Source organism: Myotis myotis, unplaced genomic scaffold (genome assembly GCF_014108235.1).
Source record: "Myotis myotis isolate mMyoMyo1 unplaced genomic scaffold, mMyoMyo1.p scaffold_m19_p_11, whole genome shotgun sequence".
Lineage (NCBI taxonomy): Eukaryota > Metazoa > Chordata > Mammalia > Chiroptera > Vespertilionidae > Myotis > Myotis myotis.
The window spans coordinates 73,941,318-73,967,439 of NW_023416315.1; the positions used below are offsets into that span (position 1 = coordinate 73,941,318).

Here is a 26,122-nt window from a genome sequence, read left to right on the forward strand (position 1 = left end):
TTTTATTTTAAATGTATCTTTTATAAATATACTATTGCAATACCTTTCTAAAATCAAATTCAAGAGATTCTTGGTTAGTTTGTTAACTTATTTACATTTTTATAATTAGTGTACTATTAGGCTATAATAGTTATCTTTTTTATGTGTTTTTTTAATTACTATACATTCTGTTTCCTTATTTGCCATCTTTTTTTTTTCTATCCAGCATTGGACACATTAAGTTTCTCTCTCTCTCTCTCTCTCTCTCTCTCTCTCTCTCTCTCTATATATATATATATATATATATATATATATATAATTTTAGAGGCCTGGTGCATGAAATTCATGCACGGGGGCGGGGGGTGGGTGGGAGGGGGAATGTCTCTCAGCCCAGGCTATACCCTCTCCAATATAGGACCCTTTGGGGGATATCTGACTGCCAGTGAGATCAGGCCTAAACCAGCAGTTGGACATCCCTCTCACAATCCAGGACTGCTGGCTCCCAACTGCTCGCCTGCCTGCCTGCCTGATTGCCCCTAACTGCTTCTGCCTGCCAGTCTGTTCACCCCCTAACCACTCCCCTGCCAGCCTGATTGATGCCTAACTGCTTCCCTACTGGTCCTATTGCCCCCAACTGCCTTCCCCTGCTGGCCATCTTGTGTGAGGGTGTGACAGTCAATTTGCATATCACCTCTTTATTATATAGGATAATTTGTCATTTATACCACAAAATTTTTACTGCTATTTACTCATTCTTTTTATTTTTTGTATTGATTTCATAGTTGTAGTTATCATCTGACTAATTACTTCCTGAAAGAGTGTTTTTAAAAGTTTGTTTTTGCTTTAAAGCTTCTGAGTTTCTTTCCCTAAGAAACATTTTATCTCACCCATATACTTTCAGGATATATTCTTGGTTGTAAATGTTTAGGTTCAAAGTCACATACCTTCAATACTTCAAAAATTATTGCTATTGTATTTGAACACCCTGTGATATTGAAAAGCTTGATCCTTGGTCTTTTGTGGACTTTTACTTTTAAATCACTTGCATCTTATAAATGATTTTCTTTATCCTTGAACCTCATACTTTCTACATCTATTATCTCCATTTTGATTTTAGTCAAAATAACATGTTCTTTTTTGTATTTAATTATCTTCATCTATCACTTTAAGGATGCTTATTTTGCAGATTTGTAATTATGCTTTTGTCTGATCTGTTAATCCTGTTTCATCTGATGCAAAATGTTGTATTTGTTGGGTTTTTAAAAATATCAACTAAATTCCAAGATATTTAACAATGAAGAGTCTTGGAAGCTGTAAAGCAAAGTTTTGGACTAGATCTTTAAATCAATAGGATAATAGAAGAACCAACTTCTTCAGTAAATTAGGGGAAAATATATTTATGTTGGTGGATGACAGAAATAGGAAATAAAGATGTTAAAGGCAAAAACAGAGCCTCCAAGGAGGATGGAACTGTCACATGTAGGAAAGAAAGGATTCTCTTTGAAAAAAGAGAAACCTCAGCATGGTTACAGGCAGAAGGGAAAAAAAATAGAAATGCAAGTGACTGCGTTATTTATGGTGTAAGCATACAGAAAACATAAAGGGATGAATGACTTATTTGTAACTGTTACTGAAACTACCATAGCACCCCAAAGAAAAATATTTACCATAAGTTGTGCTTAGCATCCTTCTTCCTTTAGGTCTTCTTCACATTTGTTTCAAACACATTTACTGTCCATTTAGTGGCAGAAAGTGAATGAAATAAATATCATGACAAACAAAATAGAAGCAGAGGCATGGATACATAGGCAAAAAAACTGACATGTTAGAGCGGAGGGGGTTTGGGGGACTGGATGAAGAAGGTGCAGGGATAGCCCCAAACATATATACATAACACATCGACACAGCCAACAGTGTGGGGATAGCCAGAGGGAAAGGAGGTGGGGGCTCTGTGGAGGGGGGACTCTGCTTGGGGCACTAGGCATGCGATGCACTGTGCAGATGATGTTTTATTGAGTTTTACACTTGAAACCTGCATGGTTTTGTGAGCCAATGTCACCTTGACAAATTCAATGTCACACCAATAAAGTCAACTAAAAAATAATAAATTAAAAATATTCTCCCCTGGGAAAAGAAGAAATATCACAAAATTAAAAATTGAATTTAATGACACTACATAATATACTGTAAAACTTTCAGAGGCTGGACAAACCAAAGAAACTAAACATGCATATTTATTATCCTAGATCCTCTTAATTCACATAGAATAACATCTAATGTTTAGGCAATGGTCGAGAACTAAACTCTTGTATATGGTACCCACTAGCCATATATGGTTTTTAAAATTAATTTTAAATTAATTCAATGCAAAAATTAAAAATTCAATTCCTCAGTTGCACTGGCCACATTTAAAAGCTCAGTAGCCATATGTGGTTTGTTGCTGCTGTATTGACAGCACAGATATAGGATATTCCCATCATTGCAGAAATTTTTGTAGGACAGCACTGGTCTAGAGGGTTTTACAATGTAAGTTTCTTGTCTATTTTTCAACTTTGTCTGAAACCTCTCTTGCCCTTGCTCACTCCATTTCCTTCCCATTGGTCCTCCCACTCTCAAATGCCCTGAGCTTGCTCCTAACTTAGGGTCTTGGTATCTTTTGATTCCTTTCCAAAGTCTACCCTTCCCCATGTTATTCATGCCTCTGTTCACATATCAATAAATTCTTCTCCGACCATTTTCTAAAACAACACTTTTCCCCATCAGGCTCTATTGACTTCCTGCTTTCATTTCTTCAGGCTGCGGTTATTGAGCTGTTTATTGTGTGTTTCCTTAATAGAGTTTGAGCTCCATGAGAGCGCAGCCTTTGTGCCATGTGTTTCTAGACTTCCAGTATTTACAACAAGGTATTGCCATAAATATTGCTCAATAGCGTGCTGCTGAGGAAGCTGGAGAGCCTGGTGCTGCCGCAGCTGTGCTCACCAGCCATTAGCTGGTGCCCATTGGTCAGCTGAGCAGCGCTCCCACTGTGGGAGCGCACTAGCCACTGGGGGGCAGCTCCTGTATTGAGCATCTGCCTCCTGGTGGTCGGTGCACATCACAGCGACCTGTCGGCCATTTGGTAGGTCACTCGGTCGCTTAGGCTTCTATATATAGATTTTGCACCTACTTTTGACTGGCAGTTTTGTAAGTGCATTTTTCTCTAGTTCTCATACAAATAGGCAACGTCTCTGGGGGCAGTCTACTGTGTGCTCTTAGACACTGTACAGCTCCTTTGCTGTGTGGTCTCAATAGAAATGGGTTGTTAGTTAGCTAACATTTATCCCGGACCACTGCACATAGGCTTAACGAAGACTCATGGTGTAACTTCTGTTCGTGGGAAACTTGGAAGCTGCTGACTTGTAGCTTGGATTACTTGTGGCAGTTCTTTAAATTTATCTAGGTTGAATGAAATAGTTCAAGATTTTCACAGATCTTTTTAGCCCACGTATTTCTTTTTTTTTTTTTTATTAATATATTTTATTGATTTTTTACAGAGAAGAAGGGAGAGAGATAGAGAGTTAGAAACATCGATGAGAGAGAAACATCGATCAGCTGCCTCCTGCACATCTCCTACTGGGGATGTGCCCGCAACCCAGGTACATGCCCTTGACCGGAATCAAACCTGGGACCTTTCAGTCTGCAGGCCGACGCTCTATCCACTGAGCCAAACCGGTTTCGGCAGCCCACGTATTTCTGATCAAGAAATGAATTGAGTAGATTCATGAATTGAGTGACTGGACTCAGAATAATTAAACAGAAGTTACATCTCAATTTTTATTTGATCAATAAATTTAACCACCTATAAATTAATTCTTACTGAAACAAGTATGTAAACAGGACTGGAAAGGGTCAAAAAGCAAGAAACATTTAAGCAACTTAATTGTGCTTTCATCAACAACTGACCCTTCCAGTTTTCCAATCTCCTTAGTGTGAATGGTATTTTCCCCTTCCCTATTTGGTAGTCATCTTCTCACATGATGATATCCTAGAGCTCATTATAACCAATTTCTCTATCCCATAACATTTTTATTTTACACTTTTTGGCCAGCACATTCTGTTTTTTCCTCGTGCTCTTTCTTCACCAATTGTTGAAGCTGTGGAGACTCCATATCAATTGACTCTATCACTGTTTTCAATAGCTATTACTTCCAACTCACAGCATTTTAACCTTTCTTCCTTAACCTGCCTAGAGTCTTTGGTCAAGCACCATCACCAATACTCTTGCAAATACTCTTAACATGTTATCAGTTTCTTTTATGTTATTCTCCTGACAAAACTCAAACCCTAGTTAAGCTTATTTCTCATCTCATTCCACATCTTCATCTAAGCAGCAGGTGGATAAAATTTCACCACAACGCTCATGGTACTCACCTCAAATACATCATCAAAGTTTTGCTGGGGCTCTCACTACTTCCAGATAATGCTATCACTATTCCCTGGCAAAAATTCCCATTAATTAAGACAGCATTTTAATATCACCTCTCTTTTCTCAAATCTCCATGATTCCTTGTCCATGCTCATTTTTTTCAGCTAATTTCTCTTTCACAACATATTTCAGAAAGAAAATATATGCAATCAGATTAGAATGTACTCATTAGCTTTTATCATCAGTCCTACTAAACCATTTGTATATGCTTTCATTTTTTGTGCCATCCCTTCTATAAAAATAGAATAATTGTCCTAGCTCATACTCTAAAACCAGCTCTACTACTTGTTTCCTACACCCCACTCATTCTTAAGAAAAGCAGTTTCCTTCTCTAAATAGCAACTCCTTCTCTTATCATCAGTCTATTCTGATCTAATGGGTTATACATATTAGCATCACACTATTCTTTAATAAGGCTCTCTAAAAATAAAAACGAATGAACCAACTCCCTTTGGATACATTTTCTCTCTGGTTACCACACCATTGCATGACCCCCATTTTCCAAAAAAAACTTACGGCTTCCATTTTTCACCCTGCCTCCATTTCTTCACCATTCATTCTCTACTCTCTGATAGAGCCATTGTCCTCACACTTCTAAAAGGAATCTTAAAACCAACCAATGTAAAAACAAAACAAAAACAAACAACCAAAAAACAATAAATGCAGAAGCCAACAATAAATTCTCCATTCTCAGCTGACTTGGCTTCTCAGTGGCATTTGCCATGTTTGACCCCTGCCTCCCTCTCCAAGTACTACCATGGATTCTGTGGCACCACATTTTCTGGGTTTACACCACCTTGCTGGTTCTTTCTCTTCTAAGATTTGTCTAAGAGGACAAGCTCAAACTAACAGACCCTTTTTTCTCATGTATCTATAAATCCCTATAGGTAATCTCAACCCATTCCAAGCCTAGATTTCTCCCTTAGATGCTAGAATGATATATCCTACTATTTACTTGACATCCTTGGTGTTTCTAAGTACAGCAAGCTTAATATGACTGAAAGGAAGCTTTTTGTCTCCCCCAATTTGCTTTTAGCTCATTTTGAAACCCCCAAGTAATTTTCCCTCTCTTCTCTCTTACTCCCACACTTCCACATCTATCAATATGCCCTTCTAAATAGCATCCAAAACTGCCTGAATTGCATGGCTTCTTATCAGCTCCTCTACTAAAACACTTTCCAGGCTACCATCATGTCTAACTTGAACTTCAGAAACAGACTCCAACCTAACTTCCCTGATGATTCTTGCCCCTTATAACTCTTCTTTACACAGTAATCAGAATGATCCTCACAAAGCAAAAATTAGATCCTGTTTCTCTTTGCGTAACATTCTATTAACTTCCTGAAATCTTCAGGAAATAATACAGACACTTTCCTAGAATCAGCACTTCCCTTTAACTTTGGATGCTGGCCTTGATAGCCTTCTTTCTGCTCCTTGAACACGACAGCTTATTATCATCCTTGGATCACTGAACTTCCTTCACTTGGCTTGGAATGCTGTTGTTCTAGATCTGTGAGTGGAAGCCTTCTTTTGTTTCAGACATTTAGTCAATATCACCTTGTCAGAGAATCCTTCCACATCACCCTTGCTAAAAATCACCATCCCATCACTCCCTAAACCAATATCTCATTTTTCATTCCCTCTTTAATTTATGATTTGAGTAATAAAAATTATCCTATTTATTATTTTACTAGAGGCCTGATTCATGAAATTCGTGTAAGAGTAGGCCTTCCTTCACTTGGCTGCGGGCACCGGCTTCCCTCTGGCACCCAGGTCCCGGGCTTCCCTCATAGCCTTGGCTTTGTCTGGAAGTTTCCTTGGGTCTAATTAGCATATTATGCTTTTATTATTATAGATATACTTATCCCTAGAGAATAAACTCCTGGAAAATAGTGTTTTTGTCTGTCTTGTTCACTGCTGTTTCTGGAGCCTAGGACAGTGACTTGTTCATTCTTTTATTTTCAGTAGCCTGCACAATGCCTAGCACATCATAGGTACTAAGAAAATACATACTATAAAATTCACACAGGGTATTGAAAACATTTTTCCTATTATACAGTACTAGTTAGATTTTTTTTTAATGGAAAAAAAAGCAGTAGCAGTAAGGATAACAATAACAGCTACTATGCCTTGGGAACTTATGTGACAAAGACAGGGCAAAATGGTGAAAACTTGTATTTAATTAACACAACAAACATAAGCAATAGAGACTATTATTACCTATTACCAGTTTACAGATGAGGAAAGAGACTTAGAGAAGTTCAGCCAGTCACTCAAGTCCATACCGATAGTGAACCACAGGAAAGGGGTTTGAATCCAGTCCTGTATGATTCCAAATGCAACAAACCTACCCAATCAGCTGTGCCTGCAGCTTCAGAGGAAGTGTAGAATCTTGGTATTTGAAGGGACATTCGCCTGATCTGATCCTCTGCCACATGCCGGCTGAGTGCTTGTTTAGCCCCTGAGTTTAGATACGTTTCCCTGTAATTTCCACACATTAATCTAGTTTCACCCCTTCCTTTCAAGTGACATGGTTGTGCATAGGAAGTAATTTATTTTATCATATATAGGTATTTCTCAGTCAGGTGTCTATCAATGCTGGTGGCATTTGGCAATCTCAGTAAACTGTCATAGTTCAAGATGATTCCAGAAGGGAGGGCTGAGTAAATATTAACAACCCCCTGTGCTTGGTTGGAACTTGAAAGGACTGGTAACATCAACAAGCGAGCTTTTCTCTGCCACAGTCTAGACCAGATTAGTCTTAAAGTCCAAGGAAGAGCCAAAGTTCACCGTCATGCAGACATTTCTGCACAGCGCTCCTGGTGATGGTGTGTAAGTTTAAGGAAAAGAAAATGATGAAGGAGAAAGAGAAAACCATTGCTATTGTGAAGGTTATAGACACTTCAAAGTTGAAACTGGTGAGCAAGTACATTTTGGCATTCTTTCAATGTTTGGAGATGAAACTACCTGAAATACTGAACTTAAACTTTATAAACTAATAGTCTGTGAAATAAGGAATGTACCAATAGAGCTTTGAAATGTATAATATATAATCCACTGAATTAACAAGCTTGTTTATGGACAAGATAGTTTTTAGTGCTCAGAATGCAGTAAGCGTTTTTTTAGTAAAAAAAATTTTGTGAAAAATAAGATAATGTTTTATTGTGACTATTATCAAAAAGTGGAATTCCACTAATTACTTATTGCTGTGTTTACGTTAAATTAATGACTTTTTTATTCACTTAGAACTACATAAATTATATGCATATAAAGTGTATGATACAAACGTATTTACAAGTCACCATTCTCAGCCTTGTACTTTATCTTTTCTATTTGAATTATAAGCCAAACAAGTACAAGGGGTCTCCCACCCCTGCTCCACATGTTGTTTTCATTTACTCCGAATAGAATAATAATAGTAACAATAACACAGTGGGACTTTTCAATGTTCGTCACTCAAACGTCATAGCTCTACTTTAGCAAACAAAGTTAGAGGGAGATCAACTGTGTGTGTCTTAAAACCGAAAAAAAAAAATAGCTGAATACACTTAAGTGAATAAATACCCCTAAGGACAGAAAATAATATTTAAATGCCAGCTTTTCAAGTATGCATACATTGTGTATAAGCTCCTCCACAGTGCTCCCTCTTTATGCCTGAAGTTTACCTTTATTTTTGGTCTACAGTTATTTTGTCTGATAGTCTCATGCTCACTTTGACCATTTTAGGTTCACAATGAATGTCTTCACAGAAAGGCAAAATAGAGAATCCAAAGAAATCAAAATTTTCTGTTTCCCATAAAGCTCACACTAAATATATAATATAGACATAGATATATAGATATCATGCATATACATACATATATAAGGATTCAGGATTTATACTTTTTTTACTATTTATATTCAAAAAATATATGGAAATTATATATACATACTTTAACATATAAGGAAAGATATGTATATATAAGAAAATAATTTTCCTTATATGTATCTTTCCTTATATGTTAAAGTATGTATACATCTTCTTATATCTTTCCTTATAATGAGATTATCTGGGAGATACTGGAAGTTATATCACACGCATTCACAAATATAGAATATTCATGATACATATGTATATATTATATCTATATGCATATGTACAAACATATATCTCAAAAAAATTCTCTGGGTTTCAGATAAATAGTCAATTTTCAGAAATATGGTGAGTATAGACTATGGTGCCCTCTCTCTTGCTGAGTGACATACATGAATAGGGGTAGAATGATATATAAATTAAAATTTTAAATCATGGCTGGGTTAATTAGTCTTATAAGGTTGTAGTGAAGAATAATAAAGCAGACCTTCATGAGGAAGTATGTTAGAGATGATTTGGACCTTAAATTGAGGTTAGAACATGGGTTGGATTTTGATACTTAATGAAGGAATTGAGGACTTTGTGGTGCAGAAAACAGCAATTGGAAAGAATAAAACTGAGAAAATATGGCCCCGTGGATACCAACTTTTCTGAGCATTCAAAACAGTTCTTCCATTAAAAATGTTACGGCAAGGACCCTTTCTATAATAGGGTCGGTAGTATAGAATCCAGCCTTTGTGTCAGACAGGCCTAGGTTTAAATACCAATTCCCCCATTTATTATTATTTTTAAAATTTATCTTTATTGTTGAAAGTATTACAGATGTCCCCTTTGTTGTTTTTTTTTTCCCCATTGAACCTCTCCACCCCACTCCCGCCCCTCCCAGGCCTTCACCACTCTATTTACGCATATAAGTTCCCCCATTAATCAATCCCCCCTCCCCCCTCACACAGCTTTCCCTCTGAAATTCATCAGTCAGCTCCATGCTTCTGTCTCTGGATATATTTTGTCCATCAGTTTATTTTGTTCATTAGATTCCACATATGAGTGAGATCATGTGATACTTATCTTTCTCTGACTGGTTTATTTTGCTTAGCATAATGCTCTCCAGGTTCATCCATGCTTTTGCAAATGGTCAGAGTTCTTTCTTTTTTACAGCCATGTAGTATTTCATTGTGTAAATGCACCACAGCTTTTTTAATCCATTCAACTACTGATGGGCACTTGGGCTATTTCCAAATCCTAGCCTTTGTAAAATGTGCTGCTATGAACATAGGGTGAATATATTTTTTCTGTTTGGTGTTTCAGGTTTCTTAGGATATATTCCCAGAAGTGGGATCACTGGGTCAAATGGGAGTTCCATTCTTAATTTTTTTTTTTTTTTGAGGAAACTCTATATTGTTTTTCACAGTGACTGCCAACTTCTACCAAGCCCCTTATTTATATAACTGTATGGCCTTGAGATAATTACTTCGTTTTGTTTAGAGTTTTAATTATTTTATATTTAAAATAGTAATTATGATACCTCATAGAGCTATTATAAAGATTATTAGAGATGTTATTAGTTATTATTATAAAGCATGCTTAGCTTAATAGCTGGCAAAAATAAATACTCAACTATCTATGACAAAGTATATCTGTTATGATGTTTATATTTTATTTTATTTTTAAAATATTCTATGTATGAATTCATAGATTTTTTGTGGAAATACTGTTCCCTCACCCTCTCCCTCCCACTGGAGTCTGAAATCATTTGTTTGAAGCCATGACTTAGGGTATATGTATGTGGTGATGAGAAATATTAAAAAACTTGACAATAATGTTAAATAATGTTGACTAGATATGTAGGGCCAATTTGATTTTGAAAGCTAGATAAAAGAGTTTGAGTTTAATATATGAGTTAAAGGGGAGATATTTTATACTTTAGATTTTGAGCTAGAATAAATCAGAAGTTGTATATTTTAAACAGAAGTTGGTCTTAGAGGAATAGTTGGGAATTGAGAGGATTGGAGGGATACTAGATAAAGGGACATAATTTATGCTTGCGGCCCTGCAGATCATGAGGTACAAGAACAGAGAAAACAATTTAAACTGATAAATTATCCTATATAATAAAAGCCCAGCAGCCAAACGGTGGAACGACCAGAACAACCAGTTGACCAGTCACTATGACATGGCACTGACCACCAGGGGCAGATGCCTAATGCAGGAGCTGCCCCCTGGTGGTCAGTGCGCTCCCACAGGGGGAGGGCCACTCTGCTGACTGGGATGAGCAATACTCCCACAGCAAGCCAATCCCTGCTGGTCATGCTCCCCACCAGTGCACAATCCTGTGCACCGGGCCTCTAGTTTAAAAAACAAAAAAACAAAACATGCAAAAGTGGGTAATAGATCAAATATAGTGTATAGAAAGGAAAGAGAAAAAAAACAGTTGGGAAAAGATGTGGAATTTTAGGTCAGATTACTTATGTTATCCTTCAGTATGTTTGGCCCAACAAGAGTAAATGGATATATGAACATTTTCATTAGATGTCTCTACAATAATTTCAGACATAAATTTTATATTTTTCATATGTGAGCATTGATTTTAAACATAGGCAAAGCTAAAGTTTTCTAGGATTATGAAAAATTGTCTTCTCAAAAACTAAGTTTTAGTAAAAATGGGGTTGAATTCTATCAGATACTTTTTCTGAATCTACTGAGATGATCACAGATTTATTTTTATCTTTGAACATCCTAAAATGTATTTATGGGAAACACAATTTGATTATAGAAACTTATCCTGTTAAATTTTCTTGGATTCATATAGCTACTAAAATTTTGCTTAAGATTTATAGTCATAAGTAAAAAGGGCCTATAATTTTTCTTTTCATAATGTCTTTGTATGATTTAAGTCTCATTTAATTGGGACATATTCCCTCTTGTCTCTGTTATCTGGAAATGTTTGTACAAAATTGGGATTTTTTTTTTTATTGAAAATGTAACACTTTTGCCCATAAAACCATCATGTCCAGATTTTTTATGTACAATATGTTCAAAGTTTATTTTGATAGCTTTAATAATCAAAAGACTGTTCAAGCTATTAATTTGTTCTTCAGTCAGTTCCACTAAATAATACTTTTTAAAATTTATCTTTAGTGTTGAAAGTAGTACAAATGTCTTTTTTTTCTCCATTTACCCCCTCCATCCTGCACCCATCCCTCTCAGGCCTTCACCACACTATTGTCTGTGTCCATAGGCTATGCATATATGCATATAAGTTATTTTTCAAGAAAAAATATGCACTTTGTCTAAGCATTCACAAGCATTGGCAAATTATTGTGGGTAATATCTCTTATTACCTTTTAAATTATGGTAAAAATGTACATAAAATTTTCCATTATATGCAGTTTAAAGTGTATAATTCAGTGGCATTAAGTAAGTTGAAAATGCTGTGCAACCATCAACACTACTTCCAGAGTCTTTTCATCATCCCCAAACAGAAACTGCATCCATTAAACAATAGCCACCCATGTACCCCTGCCCCTCAGCCTCTTGTAAGTTCTACTTCCTGTCTGTATGATTTTGCCTAATTTGATACCTCTTATGAGTGGAATCATATAATATTTGCTTTTTTTTCTGTCTGACCTATTTTACTTAGCATAATGTTTAAAGATTCATCCATGTCGTAACATGATCGGGATTTTATTTCTTTTTAAGGCTTTATAATATTCTGTTATAATATAGACACATTTTATTTTTCCATTCATCTATTAATGGGCATTTAGGTTATTTCTATCCTTTGTCTACTATGAATAGTGTTAGCATAAACATTGGTGTGCAAGTATCTGTTTAGGTCTCTGCTTTTAATTTTTTTGGTATACTAGTATTCAGAGAGGTGGAATTGCTGTACTTCTACATTGAACTTTTTGAGAAAAGGGCATACTGTTTTCCACAATGGCTGCGTCATTTCACTCCCAGCGGCAATGCACCAGGGTTCCAACTTCTCCCCATTGTCACCACTTGTTATTTTCCTTTCATTTGATAAGTCATCTTAACGAGTGTGAAGTGGTATCTCATAATTTTTAAGATGACTTTTTTTTAATTTAAATTTTTTATTGCTGACACTCTGGAAGATGTCCCCTATTATCACCACCTTTGCCCTTCTCTACACAGTCCTCACCCCTGTCCCTGGGCCCTCACCATACTATTGTCTGTGTTCATGGGCTATGCTTATACTGTATGTTCTTTAGCAGCTGATCTCTTCACTTTCCTTTATCCATTCCCCCCACCACCTTCCCCTATGACATTTGTCAGTGTATTCCTTTGGTTCTAGTTTGTTTGTCAGTTTATATTCTTCATTAGGTTCCACATATTAGTGAGAACATATGGTATTTGTTTTTCTATGACTGGCTTATTTCATTTAGTATAATAATCTCCAGATCTATCCATACTTACACAAAAGGTAAGAGCTCTCTCTTTTTTTTTTTTTTTTTTTTTTTTTTTACAGCTGTGTAGTATTCCATTGTGTAAATATACCACAGCATTTTATTCACTTATTTACTGATGGGCACTTGGGCTGTTTCCAGATCTTGGCTATTGTAAATAAGTCTGCTATGAACATAGGAGTACATACATTCTTATGCAGAGCATTTCTGATTAGTGTTTGAGGATCCTTAAGATATATATTTAGAAGTGGGATTGCTGGGTCAAATGGGAGTTCCATTTTTAATTTTTTGAGGAAACTCCATACTGTTTTCCACATTGGCTGCACCAGTCTGCATCCCCACCAACAGTACGCTAGGGTCCCAGTTTCTCCACTTCCCTGCCAGCATTTGTTTGTTGATTTATTGATAGTTGCCATTCTGAACAGTTGTGAGGTGATACCTCATTGTAGTTTTAATTTGCCTCTCTCTGATGATTAATGACCTTGAGCATTTTTCCATATGTGTATCGGCCATCTGTATGTCTTGCTTGGAGAGGTGTCCATTCAGGTTCTTTGCCCATTTTTATATTTGATTATCTGTCTTCCTTTTGTTGAGTTTTATAAGTTCTTTATATATTTTGGAGATTAACCCCTTATCAGATGAATCATTGGTGGATAGGTTCCCTCATACACTGGGTTCTCCTTTGGTTTTGTTGATGATTTAATTTGCTGTGTGAAGCTTTTTAGTTTGATGTAGTCTCCTTCATTTATTTTTTTTCCTTGTCCTCAGAGACTTATTGTAGCAAAAAGATTACTACAAGAGATGTCTGAGATTTTACTGTCTATTGTTCTTCTAATATGGTTATGGTTTCATGGCTTACATTTAAGTCTTTCACCCATTTTGAGTTTATTCTTCTTTATGGTGTAAGTTGGGGATCCAGTTTCATTTTTTTTTCATTTACCTGTCCAATTTTTCAACATCATTTATTAAAGAGACTATCTTGACTCCATTGTATGCTCTTGCCTCCTTTGTCAAATATTAATTGACTTATAAAGGCCATGGGTTGATTTCTGGGCTATTTTGTTCCATTGATCTGTATGCCTCTTCTTGTTCCAGAACCAAGCTGTTTTGATGACAGTTGCTTTGTAATATATTTTGATATACGGTATTGTGATACCTCCAACTTTGTTCTTCTTTCTCAAGGTCGCTGATATTATTCAGGGTCTTTTTGGTTCCACATAGTTTTTGGAATATTTGTTCTAGATCTGTGAAATATGCCATTAGTATTTTAATCGGAATTGCATTGAATATACAGATTGCTTTGAGTAGTACGGACATTTTAGTGATGTTAATTTCGTACATCTTCCAACCCATGTACATGGTATATGCTTCTACTTGTTTGCATTTTCCTCAGTTTCTTTCTTCAGTCTCCTATAGTTTTCAGGTCTTTTACCGATTGGTTAAGTTTATTCCTAGGTATGTTATTTATTTGTTGTTATTGCAATGGAAATGGAATAGTTATCCAGCTGGCATGGCTCAGGGGTTGAGTGTTGACCTATGCACCAGGAGGTCATGGTTTGATTCCCGGTCAGGACACAGGCCTGGGTTGTGGGCTTGATTCTCAGTATGGGGCATGCTGGAGGCAGCCGGTCAATGATTCTTTCTCATTATTGATGTTAATATCTCTCTCTCCCTCTCCCTTACTCTCTGAAATCAATAATTAAAACATATTAAAAAATGTTTTTTTAAAAGAAATGGGATTGTTTTCTTATTATATTTTCCTGTGAGTTTATTATCTATACTAATAAAAGGGTAATACGCTAATTAGACGGGATAGACCAGACGTCTTCTGGACATCATTCTGGATGTCCTTCCTGACAAAGCTGGGACATAGCAGGCCTGCAAACTATCAGTGGCCCCTCGCCCAGGCCAGCCAGCCCCCCCAAAAAGGGACCCCCCACCCCAATCAGGGACATGGCTGGCCTGAAAACCACCCATGGTCCCTCGCCCAGGTTGGCCCCATCCCCCAGCAGTGCCCCCCACCCAGATCGGGGGCATGGCCAGCCTGCAAACTCCATGGCCCCTCACCCTGACTAGCGCCTCACCCCGATCTGGGGCCCCCTTCAAGGCACGCCAGTCGGCCCCCAAACATGCACCAGGCCTCTATCCTATATAATAAAAGGGTAATATGCAAATTGACCCTAATGGCAGAACAACCAGAATGACCACTGGACCAGTCACCTCTTGGTCCCTTTCCCCAGCCAGCAGGCCCTGATAGCCTGATGGCCACCTGCAGCAGGGGTGGGGTTGGTGAGCAGGAGGGAACAGCCAACCTCTCGGTCCCTTCCCCTGGCCGTCAGGCACTGATCACCTGATGGCGAACGGAGAACTGGGGGTCGATGGTGGTGGGGAGTGGGACCGGTTGTGAGCAGCTGGGAAAGATGGCCCTGATCGCAGGCCAGGCTTAGAGACCATACCCACACATGGATTTCATGTGCCAGGCCTCTAGTTGGTGTATAAAAATACCACCCATTTCTGGATATTAATTTTGTATCCTGCTACTTTGCTAATTCATTTATTAGATCTAGTAGTTTTTGGTGGAGTATTATGGTTTTCTATGTATAGTATCATGCCATCTGAAAAAAAAAAATGACAGTTTTACTCCCTCTTTTCTCATTTGGATGCCTTTTAATTTTTCTTCTTGTCTGATCATTGTGGCCAGGAATTCTAACACTACACTGAATAAGAGTGTTGAAAGTAGACATCCCTCTCTTGTTCCTAATTTTAAAGGAAACACTTTTAGCTTTTTCCCATTGAGTATGATATTGATTATAGGTTTTTTTATACAGGAGAAGATGCTAGGTATGCTTTCAATATGTAAATATCTGATCCATTGTGTTAAGCTCACTGTTTTCTTCTTGGTTTTTTGTCTGGAAGATTTATCCAGTTTTTATATTGGGGTGTTAAAGTCCCCTGTTACGACACTATTGCTGCCAATCTCTCCCTTGAAGTCCACTAAGAGTTTTTGTGTGTGTGTGTTTATATATATTTAGGTGTTCCTATATTTGATGCATATGTTTTCAAGGTTTAATTCTTCATATTGCATAGATCCCTTTAGTATTAGGTAGTTACCTTTTTTCTCTTTTATGGTCTTTGTTTTGAATTCTATTTTGTCAGTTGTAAGTATTGCTATACCAGGATTTTTGTTTGTTTATTTCCATTGCATGGAATATTTTTTTCTATCCCTTCACTTTCAGTCTGGGTGAAGACTTTTCTTCTGAGGTGGGTCTCTTGTACACAGCATATATATAGTCATGTTTTCTTATCCATTCAAATACCCTGTCTTTGGACTGGAGCATTTCTTCCATTTACATTTGAGGTTATTATTTACAAGAGGTCCGGTGCACAAAATTCCGGTGTCCCTCAGCCCAGATTGTGAGAGGGTGCAGGCCAGGCTGAGGGACCCCACCAGTGCACAATCAGGGCTGGGGAGGGACACAGGAGATTGGCCAGCTGTGGAGGGATCATGGGAGGGCTCCAGGGTATGTCTGGCCCACCTTGCTCAGTTCCAATTGGCTGGACCTCAGCAGCAAGCTAACCTACCAGTCGGAGCGTCTGCCCCCCACCCCCCACCCCATGCACATCATAGTGACTGGTTGACCAGTCAGCTCTCTGCCCCCTGGTGGTGAGTGCATGTCATAGCAAGTGGTTAAGGGGCCTTAGCATATTATGCTTTGATTGGTTAAATGGTCAACTAAAAGATGGGACACTTAACATATTAGGCTTTTATTACATAGGATAGGTACTTAAAAGTAAATTCCTACTATTATTTAAAATTAAAATATATGCTATAAATTATTTTCAAATAGCAAATTTAAAATACACAACTAAATATACCAATGCCCACAGAAGTTTTAATTGATCATTTCTTTCTTTTTTCTCTAAAGTTATCTGGAAATATTTTGGATGTGTATAGTGGTGAGCAGGGAATTTCATCAGTTAATATGGGCCTTACAAATGCTTCCTGTTCAAGGAGTTTATCAATGAAAAAAGAAATTACAGGTAATGTTGTTTTTATAGTTTTATCCTTTTGTAGTCAACTATATAAGAAAGGTATAGCATATATTACCTAGCTAAATAAAAATGTAAAAGTATTAACAAATTTGTCAGTTAAAATGGTGGACATTTGAAGAGTATAACTTAGTGTTCAATAAATATAAATATAAAGGTCTTTATGTAATATAGGCTAATTTTGATTTTAAATAGATTCAATTTGTTAACATGGTCGAAAAATAATAGATTAATAGATTGGAGAAATTAGTACTTTTGTATGTAGACTTTGATATAAAATAAGTAGTTAGATTTTTCCATTTAGCTTGTTTTATGAATTTCTTAATAGACTCACATTTAATTTCTCAAGTGGATAAAAACACCTCTATTTTAAATAATATTTTTCAAAATTGTTACAGTTCAAAGGCATTATAGGACCATTGTCATGTTTCTTCAATATAGAGATGAGAAAACCAGTGGTTAGAGGAGTTATATTCCTAAAATCATCCAGCTGAGTACAGGAAGAAATGGATCAAACAAGGGTTCCTTGACTTATATGTCCAGTGTTAGTTTCTCCATATGTGGAATCTAATGAACAAAATAGATTCAGAAACATAGAAGCATGGGACAGACTGTCGAATCTCAGAGGGAAGGTGGGGAGGGTGGGTGGGAAGAGATAAACCAAAGATCTTGTATGCATATATGCACAACCCATGGTCACAGTCAATAGGGTGGTGAAGGCCTGGGACAGGGGCAGGCTGGAAGAGGTCAATGTGGGGAAAAAGGGGACACATATAATCCTTTTAACAATAAAGATTAAAAAAAGAATAAAATAAAATTCAGTTGATATTTCTGTAATACATTTTTTTCTTTAGTTTGGAGCCCAAACATTGTTCTTTAATAATTTTTACGCTGTTAATATTAACATTTTTAGTAAATATAATATGTCCATTCTGGAAGTCTAATCAATAACTTACAAATATCTATGCATTCAAATAATTTAAGCTAAAATTAATGACTATAGTTTGAAATGAACACATTTAAATAAATGTATTCATGTATTACTTAGTTTAAAAACTAGAATGATTCAAGGAACACTGTATTAATTATCTATTGCTATATAACAAATTATCCCCAAACATAGCAACTTGAAATAATAAACATGTATGATCTCACACAATCTCCATGGGGACAGAAATCCAGGGATGACTTAGGAGATTGGTTCTAACTGAGGTTCTCATAAGCTATACTCAAGATGTTTGCTGGAGATAGACATTTGACACTAGATTGGCTGGAGGATGTGTTCCCAAGGTGGTTTGCTCAAAGGTCTTGAGTATTAGTGCTGCTTGTTGGCAGGAGATCCTGATATTTTACAGTGTGGAGATCCATAGGGCTGCTCAAATGTCATCATGACATGACAAGTGGTGACCCAATTCACAGCAAATTGGTAGCTGAAAATGTCTTTTATGACCTAGTCTTGGTAGCCACATGCCATTTTCACAATATTCTATTGGTTTCACTGGTCAATCCCTATTAACATGAGAGGGAATTTCCAAATCTGTGAATATCATGAATGAGAATCATTGTGGGCTATGTTGGAGGCTTTCACACATGCTCACAACCACTTAGCATATAAAGCGTCATTTATTGGAAGGGTGGAATTGTTTGATAGCAATATATAAAAAATGTACTTAGCTCCCAAACTTAGATTGTAGAAATCATAATTATTTATGAAACATGTATGTTGTAGAAGTTTAGGTTGGAAAAAAGTTGAATAGGCTTAAAGTTCTGGAAATAATAATGATTGAGCAGTTTAATATTTGCTGTGCATTATACCTCTTTTAATCATCTCAATATTATACCAGTTTTGAAGATGAAGAGCCCGAGACACAGAGAATTTAGATAATAGATTATATGGCTCTTAAACAGAGGGCCAGAATACGAATTCAGGTTTTACTACTCAAAGTCTAATGAGTTTGCCATTGCCTCCTACTAAGAGCACTATGCTTCATTTTCTAAATATCTGCATAAAAATATACCATTTGATGCAAGTAATATATTTTTACCTGATATTCCTAAATTATGTTGATTAAAGGGGTATGAAGTAGAACTAAGAATTGTTTTAACTATCTTCCTTTTGATCAGAAACTGATACTCGAGCTTTGGCAAAAGAGAGACAAAAAAAGGACAACCACAACCTCAGTGAGTATATTTTCCTTTTTTTCCAAACAAAATTAAGTAATGCAAGAGGAAATGCATGGAGGTAAAATGTGTGGTCATTCATTGTCGCTCCATAAGTATTTTGAGGTCATATGACAAAACTTGATAGTACACGCTCATATGTGAGCTACTTGGGGAAATTTCAATGATGTGGACTCTCAGAAAAGCTATACTCTTTTACAAAGTGAGACATCTCAAATTCTCTACTTGATCACTTTAGCTCAAGAAGGCTGTGTGTGAAGGAGATGAGTGCATTTAGTTACATTTGAACTCTGTTGTGACTCAAAGCTGTAAAAAGTTAAAAGTGACTTTAGAAAGTGTACACCACTTAAATAACAAGAAACATAACTCCAGGTTCTTATCTTCCTGTCAATCTTCTCTTTCCTTCCTCATGATAGGTTATTTGAAAAGGATTACTTACGTTGAATTGCTGAATTCCACCTGTCCAAAAAAATGTCTCAGATGCCTTCCAAGGGGTCCAGTTTAACTCTGGTAACAGGTCCCATGAGAGGAAGAAATACAAGCAAATGAAGCAGCGTAGCAGCAATGCTGACCTAGGCAGTGTTTGGTCATCTTTCAAGTGCTTAACTGTCTCACCTGAGCTTGACCAATTGAGTGTGAAGCCTTTTTGTTCTGGGACCAATTCACAAGAATAAAATAAAATAAAAATAATAAATCCTCTAAAACAAACCAGGAATTTCCTCACATGTGATTAGCTGGAATGGATTCTGCACAAGCCTGCATCTGTTTGTTCATATGCACCTGCCTCTGTCACAGAGTACTCAGTTTGCTGACTTTGTGACTGAGGAATGGGCTGGCAAGACGTTATAACAGTCGTTGGGACAGGTGTGGCGAGGGGAATTATCTGATTCTGATAGCGCTTAGTGGCAGAGCAGATACACTTTGGTCCAGATTGTGAGACAGGTAGAACATGAGTAACAAGAGCTAATGATTGATAGAAAGAATTAGTACATGAAGGAACCATGGGCTTCTCTCCTAGTTTTAGCCTGCTAATTATTACACTCCTTGTTTTTTTCTTCACTCTTATGTCTACAGCTTAAACAACTGGCCATTTAATATAAAATATGATAGGTGCCTGGTATGTCCATTATTGAAGTATTTTCTAATCTGGCTTTCCTTACTGATTAATCTTGCTTTTTGGAGATATCAGAGTTAAAACATTAATTCACATTTTAAATACGAGGAATCTAGGACAACTCCTAAAATTTGTGAAGATTGTGTCAGGAAGACAGAAGTCCCACTTACCAGATGCCTTAGTATTTAAAAGCTAGAAATGCTAAAAAATAAAATAAAATATTTTCTATCTTTCCTGAGTGTTAGAAGGCTAGATGTGAATTTAAAATTCTCAGATCCTCAGAGTTCTGAGTGGGAATGTTAGGGCATGGAGATGTCAGCCCATCTCACCTGTCTTCACCCCATATTTCATTCTTATGTTACCTGTGGCCTCAGGCATGAGTGTGAACACCTCATCCAATACATGGAAGCTCTATGCAAATCTCTGCAAACAACTGCCCCTTGTCCACATCCTGGGCCTAGGGGTGAGCACACTGATGCCACAGTCCCCACTCAGGAAGAGGGACCTGGAACGTGGCCTGCCCAGGCTCTGGAAGTGGGCCCAGGGTGTTTGCAAAGTACTCAGTGGTGTAGTTTAGAAGGGGTTCACTTGGCCCTGTGGCTGCCTTGCTCAGTGGGAATGGGTGTGATGAGAAAAGGCAAAAGTGATTCCTCCTAAGTGTGGATAGGGCCCCTTTTGCCTGGATCTGAGGACAGGAATGACCAAACATCAAAAACATTGTGAAGAGTGAAACCAGACCTGACATGAAATAACCTAGCAATTTTTTAAAACTTGACTCTTTTAAAAGTAGCTAATATTGATATGAAAACATTGAGAAATTAAAGATCTCATTATAATGAGTCATTAAACATGTATTGAGCACAGTCTAAATTGAGTAGAAATCTTTGATATTTTACATACAGTGCATTTAAATAATAGATTTTGGAGAAATATTATAGGACTCACCCCTCTCCCCCTTATTCTGAGATAAAATTGGGAACATCCTTCATAGCTGTTACTCATTTCATGTTTAAAACTCTTTTTTATAATATAGGAGTGAGTATGTGTGAACATAGAATTATTAATAAATTCTCACTGTGAAATATATATGTATATTTAACAGTTTTACCTTTGTTTATTTTCTTTTCAGTGTTTTTTTTTTTTAATGTCCTGTCATTGTTTTTTGAATCACATGTACAGGAAAAATAATATTGATAAAGAGGGAAAATAAACTCTCTCAAAAATCAATTATATTCTAATTTCAGAGGAATTTCAATGTATTATTCCTGAAGGTCAAATCCACTCATGGTAAATTGCTTTGTAGAGTAGGTTCACCAAGACAATTGATAATATTTCATAACTTTCTGTGTTTCTGGTAGCAGATCTTAATTTTCAAACATGTATTGTTTAAGTATTTTCCAATATTTTATATATGATTTTCTTTTTCTTCCTGACATTTTTCTGTCTTCAGTTCCCTGTACCAGACTATAAGACTATGCTATACTCTATGACTGCTCTTAGAGGAGGGCAATATAGGAAACTACATATTTGTGTATTTGGCAATTATTGAACATTTATTAGATGCACTAAATTTCCATTAGCAATAAATGCATAGAAATTCAAACAGAGAAGACAGTCTTTGAATAAGAACCCATATCAGCAGTTCTCAAAGTGTGGGCCCTAGACAAACAGCATGACCCAGAAGCTGGTTATAAATGCAAATTCATGGGCCCAACCGTGACCTAGTAAAATCAGAATCTCTACATGTGGGGTACAAATCTATTTTAACAATACTTCCAGGTATGTCTGATGCACATCAAAGTTTGAAAATCACTGCTCTATATATTATTGAGAAAATTTAAATTTGAAAAATATATTTACAGTCTAATCACTATAGACTTATTTAGTTCCTCCTGTATGCCAAGCACTCTAGGGTTATAAAGATGAGAAAGAAATTGTCTCTGCCGTCAGGAGGTCATAGTCTAGTTGGGCACATGCAGCAACTATGTGCCAAACTTTGTGTTAGGGCCGGAAGTATATAAGAAGAGTTAAGTACGGTGCAGACATCAAAAGATTATAATTCTTTGGCCTGACAAATGCATATGTGTGAAATATATATATATTTGAAAATATATATATATTTTAGTATGAGTAAATATTATAGCATTTCAAAGAATGAAAAACATGTTTTAGGGAGGACATATTTTTAAAGCATTGTGTACAATAGAAATATAATTCTAATATTGTTTTCACTTTCAGAATAAAATATATTTAAAATTTTATTTTATTTCTAAGAAATAGTCTTTTAACTAAATGGAAATTTTCATTTATTGTTTTTAAAATTATTAAGAAACTTTACAGCTATTCAAAAGTGAATTGTATTTTAATGAGAACAATAAATAATTTTTTTTTAATAGTTGAAAGAAGAAGACGGTATAATATTAATTACAGAATCAAGGAGCTTGGCACTCTTATTCCAAAGACTAATGACCCGTGAGTTCAACAATAATTTCTATAATAATGTTATGGTTTTACTACCCCCCAAAATGGGTGGGAGGGGAGAGGGCAGAGGAGGACTAATGAATAGGAACTTATCAGCTTATGGTAAAGATTAGGCTACTTCTGGTCTCATTTTAAAATATCTATTCAAGGCTGATTGTCATTAAGCATCAAGGTTGTTACTAACAGTTGTCCTTTTGAGCTATAAAAAATAAGTTAATTAGTCTCCTCAGATTATGTGGGTCTTTCTGTGTGACACCAATATTGACAAATATGGTAACATCAGATGCTGTCCATGATATTGACTGCTATCTATACTCAATTTATGGTTATAACAATTTTTCCAATGTAAGATGTATGTGTACATGAAAATTGCATTGTTGGATTTTCAGAGGTTCCATGTTTCTAGAGACATGCAAGTAAAAAAATAGAATTATATTATAAAAAACATGTTGAATGATGCCAACCACTAGTTGATTATTGTAATGAAATTTTTAGTCAAGTTTTGGTATTGTGCAAAGTCAGTTAAACAGATCTTTGAGATTTTGAATTTCAACAAATAGTTGGTTAATTAAAGTATCAATTTAGAATGTTGAATGTTACCCCAAAAACATAAAAACATGATCTGTAGCATCAATAATGACTTGAAAAATGTTTCATTCAGACTGAGAATTGGCCTCTCCAAATGCTGGCAATCCTATATAATAAAGATGTAATATGCAAATGGTCCTTATGCTGTGAAGCATAACAACCAACTGCATAAAGACCAGATCACAAATCAGCAGGAGGGTGGGGCAGCAAGCTGCAAGCAGGTGGCGGAGAGCTACAGGAGGGGGTAGGGCTCTTCTTATTAGTAGGAAGAGTAAACGTTTTCCAGATAGAATTTTTTAACACTCAAAATATAAATGCACATTTGTTTACCAATTATTCTATGTAAGTTCAAGGCCTTTTTATTTGAATACTAGAGGCCTGGTGCATGAAATTAGTGCAAGGGGGGGGTGGCGAGCGGGGAGGTCCCTCAGTCTGACCTGCATCCTCTCCAATTCTGGAGCCCTCAGGGGATGTGCTACTGACGGCTTGGGCCCACTCCCTGTGATTCTCTGCTCTCTACGGGGCCTGCCTGCTCCACACCCATGGGGGATGAGCAAGGAGGCCCTGCTAGCTGCTGCCTGCAGGCCCCGCTTGCCTGCCTGTAAGTCACCACCGCCACCACCCAGTAGGCCCTTCTGGGTGCTCTCTGCAGCCCGCTTGCCTGCTGGGCTCATGTTGCTGGGGTGACACCGCCAGCGTCCTGCCCAGCCGCTATGGACACCGCCATCTTTGTTGCAGAGTGAAGGCTAATTGCATATTACTCTTTTATTTAGATAGGATGTGTTTTAATTTTTATTTCCTTCAGAAACTATACTAAAATGCATAGTATAATTTATTTTTCTTTATCATTTAAAAAATATTTTTATTGATTTTAGAGAGGAAGGGAGAGGAAGAGATAGAAACATCAATGTTAAGAGAGAATCATTGATCTGGTGCCTCCGGCACCCCCACCTCCCGCCCACTGGGGATCAAGCCTGCAACCCGGGCATGTGCCCTTGACCAGAGTCAAACCTGGGACCCTTCAGTTGGCAGGCCATGCTCTATCCACTGAGCCAAACTGGCTAGGGCCATAGTACATTTTAATTTATTTAAAAATAAAACAAAAACTTAGAAAACACAAGCATAGATGGATTTTTAAAATGTTTATGCCCTAATAATTAGTGATATTGAGCATTTTTTCATATGTCTCTTGGCCATTTAATATGTCCTCTTTAGAAAAGTGTCTATGAAGGTCCTCTGCTCATTTTTTAAAGTTGGTTTGTCTTCCTTTTGTCAAGTTATATGAGTGCTTTATATATTTTGGAAATTAACCCCTTATTAGAGGATTAACAACAAATATATTTTTTAAAAAATTTAAAAACATGGATCATGAAATCAATCAAATGGGACAGATCCAGCATTTTTAAACAAAGAAGGAAGAATGGCATTGAAACTATAAAAAGTATTACCTATTGTACCAAAGGAGGATAGTAATAACTCGTGAAACACGTCATAATTTTATGCACTGAGTCAATTTAGAAAACATGTTTCTTACGGCAGATGCATTTGAAAAAGCAGGGAAGATTTGGAGAAAGATTACTGAATTGAATGAAGAGACCTGGGGCTCTTCTTCTGAACACCACATGCTCTTGGGCAAATAGCGGGAGCTGTGAAGTACTTGACCACTGAGGACCCTTTCAGCTCATGATTAGAAAAATCTTATGGGTTGGTTTAAGAAATCAAGGCTAAAAATCTAAAGACATTTGCAAATCTCTGAAGTTGCCATTTCTATGTGTCAAATACATTCAGAAATTTTTATTTCTTTGTTAGGTCAAAATAGTAAGGTTAGAAATAGAAGTAATACAGTGAACAGCTGTAGTTAAGATATATAGGTTGAAAAAATTCAATAAAAATACAACAACAATGAGGGGATATCAATCTTCGGACCATTGGTAAAAAATAAACCCAAATGAAACTAACAAACACAAAATGTGAAGAGCTTCTACAGGTGTGTGATTGTGGACTACTTTATATGTGCTTTTTATGAATCGTATTTACAAAAAAAAAGTCATATTAGACAGCAGTCCTGAGAAAGAAGAACAAAGTTGGAAGGATCACAATACCAGATATCAAGCTATATTACCAAGACACGGTTCTCAAAACTGCCTGGTACTGGCACAAGAACAGACATAAAGACCAATGGAACAGAATAGAGAGCCCAGAAATTGACCCAAACTACTATGCCCAATTAATATTTGACAAAGGAGGCATGAACATACAATGGAGCCAAGACAGTCTCTTCAATAAATGGTGCTGGGAAATTTGGTCAGGTACATGCAAAAAAATGAAACTAGATCACCAACTTACACCATACACAAAAATTAACTCCAAATGGATAAAGGGCTTAAATGTAAGAAAATGTAAGACGGAAAACCATAAACATCCTATGAAATTCCATAGGCAGCGAAATAGCAGACATATGTCAAAGCAATATATTTACTGACACAGCTCCTAGGACAATGGAGACTAAGGAGAAAATAAACAAATGGGACTGCATCAAAATAAAAAGCTTCTACACAGCAAAAGAAATCATCAACAAAACAATAAGAAAGTCCATCGCATGGGAGAACATATTTGCCAATGCTATTTCAGATAAGGATTTAATCTCCAAAATTTACAGGGAACTTATACAACTTAACAAAATGATCCAATCAAAAAATGGGCAAAGGACCTAAGTAGACACTTTTCAAAAGAGGACATACAGAAGGCCCAGAGACATATGAAAACATTCTCACAGTCACTAATCATCCGAGAGATGAAAATCAAAACAACAATAAGGTACCAGCTCACACCTGTCAGAATGGCTATCATCAACAAATCAACAAACAATAAGTGCTGGCGAGGATGTGGAGAAAAAGGAACCCTCATGCACTGCTGGTGGGAATGCAGACTCGTGCAGCCACTGTGGAAGACAGTATGGAGTTTCCTCAAAAAGTTAAAAATGG

General features: G+C 36.6%; 1 protein-coding gene across 5 annotated transcripts in view; it reads left to right on the forward strand.

Moving 5' to 3' along the window:
• The window catches only part of TFEC (transcription factor EC), an 84,796-nt gene that overhangs the window by 51,962 nt on the left and 6,712 nt on the right, over positions 1-26,122 (forward strand). For 4 of the 5 annotated variants that reach the window (XM_036328917.1, XM_036328920.1, XM_036328919.1 and 1 more), the window contains 3 exons: positions 16,651-16,765; positions 18,899-18,955; positions 22,466-22,541. In XM_036328917.1, coding sequence (XP_036184810.1) covers positions 16,651-16,765; positions 18,899-18,955; positions 22,466-22,541 — 248 coding nt within the window. Of the gene's footprint in view, positions 1-6,964; positions 7,363-16,650; positions 16,766-18,898; positions 18,956-22,465; positions 22,542-26,122 lie in introns of those variants that run through there. The other variant, XM_036328921.1, reaches the window with a different exon arrangement.